The 14,925-nt window shown below is 57.0% G+C and overlaps 1 protein-coding gene across 1 annotated transcript; it reads left to right on the top strand.

Moving 5' to 3' along the window:
• Positions 1–6,429: 6,429 nt before the first annotated feature.
• Positions 6,430–14,564, top strand: CST7 (cystatin F). The gene is made up of 4 exons (XM_008068617.1): positions 6,430–6,496; positions 12,234–12,406; positions 13,746–13,862; positions 14,487–14,564. Exons 1-4 carry the CDS (start codon positions 6,430–6,432, stop codon positions 14,562–14,564), a joined length of 435 nt encoding a protein of 144 aa, XP_008066808.1.
• The last annotated feature ends 361 nt before the right edge of the window (positions 14,565–14,925 follow it).

Below are 14,925 nucleotides of genomic sequence, written 5' to 3'. Positions count from 1 at the left end.
ACAAAGCAGCTGGCATCTCTGGCTGGGGTCTTCCAAGAGTGCATGTGTTGGAAGGTGGGAACTTTGGGAGGTGACTGGGTCATGGGGATCCCGCTCTTGTGAATGGGTTGGTCTGTTCCTGGAAGAGTGGGTCACAGAAGGAGGAGGTTAGTTATTAGCAGAGAGGGTCCACCAGAAAAACCAGTTGGCTCTCAGTGCGTGCCCTTCACCCTGTAATGCCTCCCCCACATTATGAAGCATATGAAAGTCAGATGCTTGCCATCATGCCCTTGGACTTCCCAGCCTCCAAAACTGTGAGTCAAATTGTATCTTTTACTTATAAATAAAAGTCTCAAGTGTTCAGATGCAGCAACAGAAAACAGACTAAGACACCAGCCTCAAAGACCAATAGTGAGTCTATTTAGATTTGGTGCCAAAGGAAGTCAAGGCAGACTGAAGTGCTCCGTGACCCCTCAGGCTTGAGGGACCTCAGTCCCATTCTTCAGGGCACTGACTACCTGTCAGAGCCCCAGCTCCAAGGTGCTGGAGTTTATCACCTGGGCTTTGGGTATTATGTGTACAAGCTCATATTTCAAGTGAATTTCTCATTATTTCTGTTTCTCATTTTCTCCACAGCCTCCTTCTCGGGCCACCTCCATGTCCTGGGTACTCCCACACCACCCCCAACACCTTTGTCTTTCTTGGGCTTCCTCGAAGCAGATCGGGAGAAAGGACTTGGTGGCGAGCAAGTGGCTGAAAAGATGACCCCTGGCAGCAGGACGAGGGTAGGCAGTGAGGCTGGGAGGGGAGGCCAGAAAAGGGGTCATTGGTGCCCCACCACTCGGCTCCACCCCACTGGGGACTCTGACACTGCAGAAGGTGCCCCCAGACGGTCCCCTGCAGGGAGGAGGTGTTCACAGCTCTGCCCTTCCCAGTTAGGGCTGTTTCTCCTCAGCCCATCCTAGTCCGCTGACATGAGTGTGGGCCGGTGACTCTGGAAGCACCCAGGCTGAGGACGTCACCTCCTTGAAACCTGAGACCAGAAGGGAAGAGTTCAGTCCCAGCTCCTGCCCCAGGCGGTCATGGACCTGGGCCAGCAAACACAAGGGTCGGTGGTTGTGCACACTCCCAGAGCCCAGGCCCAGCCTCACCTGCCTTCTATGGGGTGACCTCCCTGTCCCCTCCCCTCCATCCCAAGCAATGGTCTTGATCCAAACATGAGTCTTCGGCCCTGTGTCTATACCCTTGAAGGCCATAGTCAGGTTTCCAAGCTCAGCCCCTCCACTCCTGGTTCAGCGTTTCTCTGCAGCCTGGGGTGCCCCCTCCCTGCAGAAGAGCTCCCCATCATCATTTCCATGGAGAGGAACAGCCTGGGGCCAGGGCTAGGAGGCTACTTAATCCACCTCGCCCTGGCAGCTGAGAGCACCCGAGGAAATGGACACCAGCCAGGAGCACCTGAGGAAATGGACGCCGGGAGGGCTGTGATGACACACCCGACCCAGGAGCTTGTCAAAGGGTCCACAGGCATTCACTCGGGACAGACCTTGGGGTTCAGGCCAAAGTCCAAAGCATGAAGACAAGAGTGAAGTTCACACAGTTCCCAGCCTGGCCATCTACACAGGTATGGAGGCGTCTACAATGCTCGCAGGTTCACGCTCTCCAAGACTCCAACTCAAAGAAATAAAATAAAGTAAGAGACTTCATCTGTAAGAGTGGAGGGCAGATTCCGGTTCCAACCTGCAGAGGGTGGGGGCATTTTTGAGACACACTTACTTTCTAGTGAACTTTGACTCAGCCCCACCAGCAAAGCCCCTTCTGCCCTGGGAAGGGACAGAGTCTCAGGTTCCAGAGGTTGGAGGGGGCACCTCTGGGCTGCAGGGTATATCAGAAAGGGGATGGGAGCAGCCCCATATGCTGCCGGGGAAGAGGAAGGGGGGCTCAGGTGGGATAGTCTGAACGTGGGATGGGGCTGGCGAGGCCCCTGGTGCGCCCGCAGCTCGGCCCAGGGACAGGCCACTTTTCACCCTCAGGACCGGGGTCCCCAGGGCAGGCCTCAAGACACAGATTGGTACCCACATGGTACCTCCTGGAGTGATTCCCATGAGACAGAATTTACTGACCATCAACAGCCAGCACCTGGGGCAGAGGCCTCTGGCCACAGCTGGCAGCAGCTGCCCAGAGGCCAGACTGCCGCCCCCACAGCCACAGTCCAGCTTCACCAGTGACTGCCAGCCTCCCTCTACTTGGAGAAGAAAGCAGATAGGCTTCCCAGACCGTCCTGGGCCACTCCCCTCTAGCAGCCCCTTGGCTCCCAGGAAGCCCCTCCATCAGGCACGGTGGAGCCCCCTCCCCCCATGGTGCTCTCCCACTCACGGCCTGCACATGTGTATGCCCAATGCACCCGACGGGCAGGTCCCTGCTGTAGCTCTGAGTGGCCTGTCCATCCCGTGGCCTTTATCTCCATCCAGGATACATAGGGAGAGGGCAGGGTCGTGGGCTCTGAGGGGAGAGTGCAAGAGTTCTGTGGCTAGGGGCAACTGGGCGCAGCCCCCCTGGGGTCTCTGGCCCACCACCAAGGGAGGAGGCTGCTGGGCCCAGGCTGAGGGCAGAAGCCCCGCCGGCGCCTCCTGCGGGCAAGAAATGGGCTGGGATGGTGCTGCAGTGACACCTGATCAGTGGCCCTTGGGTGCCAGTCCATGAGCAGCCAACCCAGGACAGAGGCCTTCCTGGGGGCTCCCAGCTCTTATCGGGACAGCCGGCACACCTGGGAAAGGTCAGTCTGTTTCTCAACAACCTCCACTCTGCAGATCTGGATGCAGAGCCTGGGAATGAGCATTTTGCAGACTCCCCAGCACCCCGACAAGACCTTGCCCAAGCCAGTCTCTGTGGACCTCACCAGCCACCTGCCCACTGTCACGCCTGTCTGGGCTCACGCCCTCTCCTCCATGGCCTCCCTCCCATTTCCACAGAGTGAGTGGGTTTCGACTTAGGAAGATGCGTTTCTGCCTCCTTCTGCATTCGTCTTTGCGCCCCGTGGGTCTCCCTACCTCCATCCTGTCTGCTTCTGACTGTCTATTCCCTGTTGACCATTTATTACCCACCCGCCCACGGGTCTCCCCATCTCTACCTCATGGGTCTCCCTGCCTCCACCCCGTCTGCTCTGACCATTTATTACCCTCTTGACGATGGGCCCCATGGGTCTCCCCACAGGCCTCAGCTCTCGGTGCCATTTGTCAGCCCAAGGCTGGCACAGATAGAGGATGAGTAGCCACCCCAGCCTTCCTGCTTTCACTGGCATCTGCAGCTCCTGGGCAGTGTCCAGTGCAATTCCAGAGCCACACTGAATGGCACAGTCAGGGCTGCTGGCCCCTTCCAGGGAGGTTGGGATTTTAATACTCCCTGGATCCACATGAGGCAGATCACTTTCCAAAACACCCACATCCACTCCACCCGCTCCTCTTTCCACGTGACAGTGACCCTGTCCACCAAAAGGGGTCTGCTGTTTCCATCTCTTGGGCCCATGGAAGAGGTGGCCCCATGTGACTTTCGAGGCCAAGCCATGAATGAGGATGAGTTCCCACTACCTGCCCAGGGGACCCTCCTTCTTTGACGCTGGCAACCCCGTGCATGGGTGATGTGGCAGGGTCCGGGCTGATAGCCTGGCCTGGGTCCCACCAGCAGATGGCACCATTGCAGATGGCTGGGGAGCCAGCCTCCACAATCCCAGGTCCCAGCTTGGGGTCTGCCCAGCTGGCATCCCAGGCCTCATGGAGACAGGCATGCCCAACACTTGGGTCCCCGTTCCTGCCGCAGAGTGTGTAACAATGACAGGGTCGGGGCTGGCTTAGCACTGAGCATAGCAGTGGCTTGTGCAGCTGAGTGGAACTCCACAGGGAGCCCAAGGGGACCCCACAGTTCCCAAGACACTGGGACTCTCTGTGAGAGGCCAAGTGAGGGCAACTGAGGAGCCTGAGCCCTGAGATCTGCTGGCGGCGGGTTGTCCCCACTGCTGGGAACTGGCCCTGCAGGAGGACCAGCAACCAAGACACTTTTTCATGCACAGAACTGCCTCCCTGTGCCAAGGGCTGGCGTCCTCACTGCTACAGAGGGGGAGGCCAAGGGCACCAAGGAGGCCTAGAGCCAGTGCAGGGCACTTGAGCAGAGCACGGACAGGGCTCAGGTGCTCATGGCTTGGATGGTAATGCCCCCTGGTGGATGTGGCTCTCCTCACGGTCCACGCAGCCTGCAGAAACGTTTGCTGGCCTTCTTCACAGAAACTAAAGGTTGCTGCTGGCTGGAAACCACCCGATGCTCGTGTTTCTCCCCCACGCTGTTCCTGCACAGGAGAAAGTCTCTCTCAGTCCCGTGAGACCTCCAAGACCATCCCAGTCCTGCTTCACATGGCCCGTGATGGTCCTGGCTCTGCACCACCTGCTCTGCTGGGGCTCCAGCACCCTGGGCCACCCTCCAGGACCTGACCCATGAGCAGCTGCAAGCTGGCATCTGCGGGCTCACGGGTCGCTCACACCCAATCCCAGACCTCCCAGGAGGACAGCCGCCAGGGCCCAGAAGCCAGAGCACACAGCCAGGGCCTGAACCCAGGCTCTGCACATCTTCCAGCAACTCCTGCCCTCCACCTGCCTCGGTTTCCTCTTCTGTAGGACACCATGGTGACGATAGGTCATGATAATGTGCTACATGCTTGAGAACTGCCGGAAGTGGCTTCATGTGTACTCGCCACAGGCAAGTACACAAGGTGGGGCAGATGTCATTAGCAGACATGACCACTTCACACGCACATGACTTCAAGGCATCATGCTGTCAACATAAACACACACGATTTGCCCATCAAAATAAAAATCTTTATAAGAAAGAGTCACACGTGCTTAAGGAGCACCTGGCTCACAGCATGTCCTGTGAACTGTCCTTTGTCATCATTTCTGTCACTATCATTAATGAAGCCACATCGGCCTGGGTCCCCAGGTGCCCTCAGCCCTGTCAACAGGCCAGCCTGGAGCCCTGCCCTTCTCCCTGCACAGTGGGGCCTCTAAGGCTGGACATCCCTGCACAGTGGTTGTGAGTGCCAGGTGGTCTCAACACCCTACACCCTAGCTGGTCGGGGCAGATGCGCACCCTATGGGCAGTGCCCAGACTCCTCCAGCCTGCAGAGCCCCCCTGGGGCAGCCCCTCCCCACCTCCTGGGGACCCGGCCCTGGCACCCTCAGGGGATTGAGGCCTGGGCAGACAAGCGTAGCACACAGTGGGCTCCCCTCCCAGCAGATCTTCTCACCACCTGCCATGCCTGCTGTCCCTGCTATCCACTGTCCCCATGGCCCCTCACTGGATGTGGGAGGCCACATGCTGAGGGTCAGCACCAGGGGATGAGGAGAGAGGGTCCCCTCCTGGAACTGAACATACTTGCTTCAGGTCACAGCTCAGAGACCCCAGCTCACCATACACCCAAGATGGCCTCTTGATCCCATACTCGTCCTCGCCTCTGGAGATGACAGACAAGTCAGACCTTGAAAGCATCTCCAGACAGGGGGCAACCTCCAGCTGTGTCCTGGGACACCAGCTCTAGAATGTTCCCATGTCGCTGAGGGGATTATTTTCAAGCAATCCCCTCTGCTGGACAAGACACAGCGGTTGCTCAGACCACAGGCTGGGCATGTGGACGGTGCACTGCCAGGGTGCCAGAACCTCCGGGTTCTTTCATAGGGAGCCACAGACTGTCCTGTCCCCTCGTGCAGGCTTTGAGCAAAGGTGGGAAGTGGTCAGCCACTCACAGCAACCCCACCCACCTGACTCCAGGCATAGAGCTCAGCTGTGGAGCCCACACTGAAATTCTGAGCCCGCAGCCTGGGCCCTGGCTTCCTGCAGTCTTGTGGGGGCAGGTGTTCCCTCACACTGTGGAGACAGAGCATCCTGCCTGGGGCCACGCAGACACTGGCATTTGGGGTGGGAGGAGTGTAGAGTTTGAAGAAGGAAAAATCAGGAAATTCCACTTCTGAACATCCCTGCTAATGTGTTTAAGGCAACACCTCTCTTGTGTGGGGAATTTGTTCACAGATCCCATGTCTCTCCTCACCTCACCCTCTCCCCCCCAGCAAGTGCTCATAACGCAGAAACTTCTACAAAGGAAGTGGTGACTGTGGCAGGCAGATCTGGAGGTGAAGTGCTTCTGGTCACAATGATTCAGCAAGAAACCACACCCCTTCCCCAGCACCAAAGCAGGCAGCCCCTCATCCCTCCCAGCCCTGGGGGCGGTCTGCAGGGCGGGGCTCCACCCTGGGGCTCCAGCACCTGCCCGGACCTGGCACAGTCCACTGCCCTGCACTGCCTGGGAAGGCTCACAGGGGCACTGACCACTGCCTGGCACTGCCCTGTACTGCTCAGGAAGCCCAAGCAGGCACTGACCACTGCCTGGCACTGCCCTCTGCCCAAGCAGCCATGCGGCCGGCCGGGGCCCTGCTCACCTTCTGCCTGGTCTTGAGCATCACTACAGGCCCTTCCCAAGGTAAGTGGAGGGTATCCCCTGGCCGCCCCATGCCAGGGTTCCAGAGTTCTGACTGCCCCTGGGAGCTCTCCCTCAGCAGTGGAGGGCATGGCATAGGGGGCTCACCTTGGGTCTTGCCCAGGGCACTCTCCTGGCTTGGAGCCCCAGGGGCCGCTCACAGCTTCTGGGGGGGCCTGTGGCTGGGGACATGGTAGAGGCACAGCGAGGGGCACAGGGCTCCTGTCCTGACTGCAGCTACTTTGGAGGGCAGGCTTTAGGCATGGAGGGTGCGGAGTGTCCTGCAGCTGGGGTGAGGGAGGCATCCCCCATCCCCCACCACTCCTGAGACAGGTCTGAGTTGGGGAAGGCCCCAGGGCCCTTCAGGGCTACAGAGTGGGGACGGCAGCAGTACAGGCCCAGGGTTCGCGGCTTCTCTGAGGCTCATCCTTCCTTCCGGCCGCTGCTGTCCTATGACTTGGCTCCTAACGGTCACTGTCAACCTTCCTGCAATCTGCACCCTCATGGCCAGCGCCAGGAAGGGGCGGAGAGGAGAGAAGAACAAGGTGTTTAAGCTGGAAAGCAGGTACATCCATCCAAGCCGGTGATTCCCCAGGTCACCAGTGGTGAGCACCTGCTCCTACCCACAGGGAATGGTGATGCTTCCCCAGCACATGGTGAGCCCATGACACCGGGGAAATGGAGGCACCCCCAGGCCACTCAAGCACAACAGAGTGGGTGCCACAGGCTGACGGACCTGCCTGAGAGACACAGCCCATGGCAGCACATGGGATGGCACCCAGAGAGGCAGATTTCTGTCTTTTCTCTCTTCTGGTGATCAGGTGGGGTGTGCAGACAGGACTAGTGACAAGAGGATGGTCCCAAATCTCCCCCCATTCATGGAGGGGTCACACCCCCTCAAGAGTCAGGAGGAGTCAGTGACACTAGGGACACTGCCTTGGGCTCCCACACCCAGCCCGGGGGGGGTGCTGGAACGTGGGGGCCCTGGATGTGGGGGGTGGGCAGCTCCTGCTGTCAGTGATGGGGACCAGCTACCACAGGTTGCGGGAGCTCAGCAAACACGTGGTGAGCACATGGTCAGCCAGGGGCCCAGAGCCAGCGGTGGGCTGGACGGGACCCCACCCTTTCTCCAGCCTTCCTGCCTCTCCTCAGCCTCCTGGGGCCTTCCCTCCAGGCCCCTCCTGACCCTGCCACCTTCCTGTGCGTCTCCAAGGCAGCATGACAGAGCGAGCGCCCTCTCAACTGATGGCATCTCTTCCAGGGAGCCCACTGGGCTGCCATGCCATGCTCCGCCCCACCCCACCCAGTCCAGCTGGCACGGGCCCACCTGTCTCTCTAACCTGCACAAAAATGGTGCAATCGCTGTGGCTGACTCCGTGGCCCACCACGTCCCTGTGCTTATGCTACCTGTCTCTCAGGTTTCTCTTGAGCCTGGGCGTTTTCACACAGCGTGCAGGTACACAAGCGTGCCCTTCAGGTAGAGTGCTCAAGATCACATGGGCCACACCTGGGGAAGGAGGCTGTGAGAGGGAGTGACAGAGGAATCCAAGGCCAGCGTTAGGACCCTGCAGGGGCTGTGGGGTGGAAGAGGAAGAGAAATGGGCCCAGGAATGTCAGAATAGCAATCGCCCAGTGAATTACTAGGAAAATTACACTTTTAAGCCAGAAACCCCAGAACATTTCCTGCAAGTTCTGCTTCACAGCTGACCCTCCCCACAGGGATGGGAGAGAGTCCTGGACTCCACAGATCAGGGGACCCTTATGCTGAAGGGAAGGCAGGGCCTGGACAGCTGTGGAGCCACAGGGACCCCCAGCTCATACTGGCTCCCTGGAGCAAGTCCCTGGGGCTGGCCAAGGGCTGCAGTCCCCAACCACATGTACCGTCCTCAAGAGGGCTTGAGTCAGTGCTGCTGGGCCTGTGGCCTGAGAATACAACCATGCCTGCCCAGGGGATGCCCCCAGCTGTAAAGCTGCAGCATGCTGGCGGCCTGGGGTGGCCCCTGTCCTCTCTCAGCCTTCACATCCACACCTGTACCAGGCACCTTGCCGGGTGTCCCAGGGTCAGCGCTCTGTCCGGTAAGACCTACCTGCCCAGTGGCCAGCACTGCGACTGGTGTCACTGGCCCCGTCCACCCGCCCCTGCCTCCCGGGGCGTGGCCCATACTTCTACCTATACTAGAAGCAGGGTGGGCTGGGGTCCCTGTCAGGGCACCCGCAGGCCCCTGACTTTGGCCCGAGTGGTGAGTCCTCCCTTGTGGGCCGGCCTGAAGCCAGGACTCCCCCACCGAGCATGTCTGGGGTAGAGGGCTGGGGCGAGCACCGCTCTGCGAGCTGCCTCCACCTCCTCCTGGCATCCAACATGGCCCAGCACTATTTCCATGCAGACCTGCACATGCTGACCTTGGCTTCCTCACAAGCCTGCGGATGATCTGCTCTTCCTGTCCATGACCCTCAAGCCACCACTCAGACCCCAATCACCCATCCCCTTATGTCCCACACACCCCCTAGCCCAGGTCTTGTCAAGCCCTCCCCAGCGCTCAGCCCCATCCTCCCCAGGTCCTTCCAGCCCCCCATGCACCCAGGCCCCTCTGCCTCCTTCTGTAGGCTCCTTCTAAGGCAGGTATCTCGGAGCCCTCTGTGTCTCCCACAGCACCCACCAAAGTCCCTCCTTCATTTTAACAGCCCATCTTAAGAGTGAGTCAGACCTGGGTTTCGCCCCCACCCCAGAGTTCCCCTAGCCCTCAGTCTCCTCCCCTGCAGAATGGGGATGCGTCATCTGCCTGGTGTGAGAAGCAGAAGACACAGCGCCCACTCTCCCGGCCCACCCTTGGCTTCAGCTGTCTACCACAAACCCAGACCGCCTTCCCCAGGGGTCCTCTCCACAGCTCTCTGGGGGTCTGACTCCCCAACTTAGGGTCTCAAAGACCTAGAACATTCCCTCGTCACCTGCTTGGTCACTTGTCTCCTGCCCTACAGATGACTCGCCTCTTTGGGATGTTTATTCTTTTTTTTTTTGAGTAGGAGTCTCACTCCGTTGCCCAGACTGGAGTGCAGTGGCCACTCCCGGCCACTGCAGCCTCGACCTGCTGGGCTCCGGCGATCATTCTGCCTCAACCTTCCAAGTAGCCGGAATTACAGGCATGTGCTACCACGCTCGGCTGACTTTTTGATTTTTATTGTAGAGATGAAGTCTCGCTGCCGGCGGGTCTCGAACCCACGGGCTCAGGCAGTCCACTCACCTCAGCCTCCCAAAGGCGCGGGATTACAGGCTGAGCCACCGAGCCCGGCTGGGATGTTTATTCTTAATGATCAGGTTTTCCTGGTTAATTTTCTTCACAAATCACCCTAAAAAGAGGTTTGATTTTAAAAAAATTTTTTTTCAAAATCAACATCATCAACATCAGCATTTACTAAAAATAACCAGGCATGTGAGGAGATACCAACATGACCCCAAACCCAGAAGAAGCAATGGATGACAGGGGCACAGTCATAGGGGATTCAGATAATAAACTATAATTTTTCAAATAAATATATTTGATACGCCTAAGGAAATAAAGGACAAGATGAAAAACGCATTAAAAAAAATTGGTGATAAAAAAGATAGATGGGAAATCTAGAATTATAAAGCAAAGGAAATGAACCACTTAATGGAAGGTTTAAATTAGACGTGGCTGAACAGAAAATTAGGCAAGTGGAAGACAGAAGAAAATATTTAGACATACTTAGTGATAAAAGGACTTTAAAGATATATCAAAAGTAATAAGAAGCATGTGGGGCATAGTGTAAACATTTCATATATTTGTAATCAATGCCCCATAAGTAGAAGGAAAACAATATGGTATGAGACCAATACTTGAAAGCAATAAGGATGAGAATTTTCTGACAGTGACTGTAAATATCATGACTTTTAAACCTTTTTAAAGTTAAGAGTGTAACTTTTGGAGTCTCACTCTGTTGCCCAGACTGGAGTGCAGTGGCCACTCCCAGCCACCGCAACCTCGACCTGCTGGGCTCCGGCAATCCTTCTGCCTCAGCCTTCCAAGTAGCTGGAACTACAGGCACATGCTACCACACCCAGCTACTTTTTTGATTTACTGTAGAGATGAGGTCTCGCCAAGTTGCCCAGGCAGGTCTCGAACCCGCGGGCTCAGTCCCGTCCTCCCCAGGTCCTTCCAGCCCCCCATGCACCCAGGCCCACTCACCTCAGCCTCCCAAGGTGCGGGATTACAGGCTGAGCCACCGAGCCCGGCAAGAGTGTAACTTTTAATATTTGTTTAGACAACTGCAAGATAGTTAAAGGTTAACTGACTTGAAGCCTATATTTTAAGAAATATGTAATGAGATAAAAATAAACCAACTTTAATGTTTTTCATAAATTTTTTGTAACTTTACTAGAATACTTTAGAAATTAACATGATATGTTTGGAAGGGAAATTTTTCTGAAGTTCAGCATAACCTGAGTTTCACTTCATTTTAAAAATTCTCTTAAGTCCAAGTAAAATTAGATTTAATGTATTTTATTTTTAAAAGTTACCAGTGGTTGCCTTTGTGATATTGATTTTTACCTTTATATTATATTCTTCTATATTTTTCAAATTTCCTCCCAAAAATAGGTCAGTTTATAATCAGAAAAAGCCATAAATGTAATTTTTACAAAGAAAAAAAATAGTCCACTGCAAAAAAAAAAACCACTAATTTCTGATGAAAATTCTATCCCTTCCACAAGCGTGTCTTCCTCTGTTGAGATGATGCACAAAAACCAAGCTGGTTCCCAGAACAGTGTTTTGTTGCAAGTAAAAACCACAGTCAGCTTCCTGCTGTCAAACAGCACAGGTACCAGAAGCAGCTGCCCTGGGCAATCGACCTCCTCCCCTCCTTGGCATCCACCTCCTGGCCCGTGGGACCCCCAGGAGACCCCTGCCACCCACAGGCCAGAGCCACCTGGGAGCCTAGGATGACTCCAGACTACCTGGCTCAGCTGCGGTGGGTCCAGGCACCACAGCAGTGTCTGCTCCCATCTCCAGACCTAAGCCCAGACTCAGGGGCTTCTGCAGGGATGAGCTGAAGGTGCCGGGGTGCCTACGCAGGATATGCTATGAGCACACACATAGCTGGCACACCCTGGCATTGCAGCAGTGCTGTGGGTGGCTCCACAGTGCGCGCCCCTTGGGGTGGGAGGCTGCTCCTATGGAGGCCCAGGGGCTGTGCACAGTCGCCGTGGCGCCTCTGGCCGGGACCCAGGTGGCCTCCCTTTAGGAGGAGGCAGATGGTTGGGGATAGCAGGACACTCTCGGGTCACAGAACTTCCACAGACCATGCCTTTGTCCACTCCCAACCCTCCTCCCATTGTACCACCAGGGAGAGCAGGCTACCAAGGCCAGCAGATCTCAAGGGATCTCCAGCACCACCAGTGACCCACCCATCTGGGATCAGGCTGGGGCCTCGAGGCTGTGTCCAGTTCCCACATTCTCACCCAGGGACGTGTTCAGCTTTTAAGGCATATGTTGGACACATCCTGGGTGCTGAGAGGGGCCGTGCGGGTGGGGGCGTCATCCCTGTCCCAACCCCACACCTGCCCTCGGCTTTCAAGGTGGAGCTGCCAGAGTGACAAGGACACTTGCAAGTGCACCGCAGGTGGGGACTGGGCAAGGGCTGGACGGGACCAGGCGCCAGCAGGCACGCACATGACACTGGCCCAGGCCCCACCACCTCAGCACCCTGGCTTCCTTGCATCTCTCAGGATTCTGCTCCCAGGACCTTCACTCAGGTGTGAAGCCAGGATTCCCAGAAAAAATCAAGACCAATGACCCACGAGTCCGCAGAGCCGCACGGTACAGTGTGGAGAAGTTCAACAACTGCACCAACGACATGTTCTTGTTCAAGGAGTCCCGCGTCAGGAGAGCCCTGGTCCAGGTGGGTACTGGGCTTCAGGTCACAGTGGCTTGGGCTGCCGCAACTCACACCCAGAACACACGGGATGGTGGACAGCAGCCAACCACAGAACCTGAGTCTTGTCTGACCACCCTCACTTTTGGATGGTCTCCAGGCCCAGCAAGGCACATGAGGTGTGGAGGCAGGGACTGGAGGTGGGCATCGGGCTGGAAGCTGGGGAGAAACAGATGGAGGCACCCTCACCTATACCACAACCCCAGGGATGCCTTGCCGGCACCCACCCAGGCGTTCTTTCTGGCCAAGCCACTGCCCTCCCCCAACTCCCCACTCTGCTTCCAGCCTGCAGAGTCCTCACACCCTTCCTAGTGGCCTAATGCATCAGCCCAGTCCTTCCCCTCCTCCCTGCCCATGAACAATGGGACCCAGTGAGGACAGGACATCAAGGGGTGGTGCCTGGCAGTGTCTGCCATTTGCTAAGCCCAGAATATGGGGCAGCAGACGGAGTGAAGTGGCCCTGTTCCAGGACTGTCTTCACATGGGATTATAGTGGCCCTGGTCACAGATTGGGTAATTTTTATCTTTTTAGCAACAGTAGCCTTTTAAGAGCAGCATGTTTTCATATTAGAAGCTGTTGTAGACACATCTGCTGTGAAGCCAGGGTGGGTCTGGGCTCCCAGGACCACCTCAGGGCAGAGGATCTGGTGCTGCCTCCTCCGGGCAGAGGATCTGGTGCTGCCTCCTCCAGGGAGGCCACTGTGATGTTCTGGGTCTGTGAGTCCACGGTGCTTGGAAGGGCCTGGGAGGTTGTCTCTCTCCATCTTGGTAACTCTGGGATGACTTTCACTTGGTATCTGTGGCTGAGACTAAAAATTGGGGAATAAATTGGGAAATGTTTGGCTCCTCTGAGGTCACTGCCAGGTCCAAGGGGAGAAGGGCTCCCTTGAAACTCCATACATCTGGAGAGGGAGAAAGCCAGTCGATGGCCCTGCCTGCCTTGGGCCACAGGAGGCACGGCAAGTGGAGTGGGAGGGTTGCCAGGTGGGAGGAAGCAGACCTTCACCTCTGGCCTTGGGTAAAGACTGCATGTGGCATCCCTCCTGAGTACAGAGCACTGGACAGAAAGGAGCCATCCTAGGAAGGACATAAAGCCCATGTCTCACCCCCTCATGGAAGAGGGGAGGAGAGCCTGGTGGCTCTTCCGAAGCCCTGGTCTCCTCACTCCTTCCCACAGCACATGGGCACCTCAGCTCCTGTCCTGAGGCTCCGCCCCCTTATCCAAGCCCTGCCTTCCTTCCCCAGGCCCCACGCCCTCCCCAGGTCTCAACCTCTTACTCAAACCCCCACACCCTGCCCTCTACAGATAGTGAAGGGCCTAAAATACCTGCTTGAAGTAGAAATCGGCAGAACCACCTGCGAGAAAACCCAGCACCCTCGCCTGGATGACTGCGCCTTCCAGACCAACCTAACCTTGGAGCGGGTAACAAGGGTCTTGCCTTCTTAGAGCCGCCCCTCAGCCCTGCACCCTCAGGATTGTGAGAAGCCCTCACCACTTCACCAAGTCTCCCCCCACCGTCCCCCGGATGGCAGGCCTCCTGGTGCTCTTGCTGGGCACTTCACATCACGGGAGGGAGGGCCTGTCCCAGGAGCAAGGTGAAGACAGGCGACCTCCTCTAGGATTATTTGCTGAGAGTTGGGCTCTGGAGGAGGCCCGGGGGTGAGGACAGGCATTCTCCTCTAGACAACACCCCTCCGAGTGCTCAGCTCTGGAGGAGGCCCTGGGGTAGGGCAGAGAAGTCAGAAAGTCTTTCAGACCATTCAGAAATTGTACATGCCAGGACACACATGTTCTGCAGAGACAGCGAGAAAGTAGTGAAATTTAACAAGTAGAAATGCAGGTGACGAGCTGGTGTTCTCAAGTCATTATTCCAACTCTGTAGGTTTGAAATTCCTAAAAATAAAAACTGTGAGTCACCCCCTATAACACCCCCTGTGAGGCACCCCCTCCACTCCGTCACCCCCCATGAGGCACCCCCTCAATCACTAGGGTACCCGTGGAGGTGCTCACGGTGGCCATGCAGGCTCAGTACGCCCTCTGTTTCAGACTCTGTGGTGCTACTCTGAAGTCTGGGTCATCCCCTGGCTCCAGCACTTCGAGGTGCCCGTCCTCCGCTGCCACTGACCCTGCCTCCTCAGCGAGATCTGACACCTGTGACCCCAGCACCGCCCACCAGCTTAGGACCCTAAGTGACCCGAGTGAGGGGAGAAGCACTACTGGGCCACCACAGAGCCGCGGGACAGGAAATGGCAGTGCCTCTGCCACATCAAGTGACCACGTGGCCCTGCCTCCTGCCCCAGTCCACTCTCCTGATGTGTACGCCAGGATCAGGGTACATCGAGCCCTGCTGGGGGTGGATATCACTATGAATAAAGGTGGAAGAGCTGTGCCCTTGAGCAAGGCTGTGGCTCACTCAGCCTGACGGGGGTGTGGGAGGCTGAGCACTGCTGGGGCCTCACCAGGGATCTGAGGAGCTCCGGACTCC

Source organism: Carlito syrichta, unplaced genomic scaffold (genome assembly GCF_000164805.1).
Source record: "Carlito syrichta isolate Samal-C Ts95f unplaced genomic scaffold, Tarsius_syrichta-2.0.1 Scaffold311350, whole genome shotgun sequence".
Lineage (NCBI taxonomy): Eukaryota > Metazoa > Chordata > Mammalia > Primates > Tarsiidae > Carlito > Carlito syrichta.
This window is presented reverse-complemented; position numbering and strand designations above follow the sequence as displayed.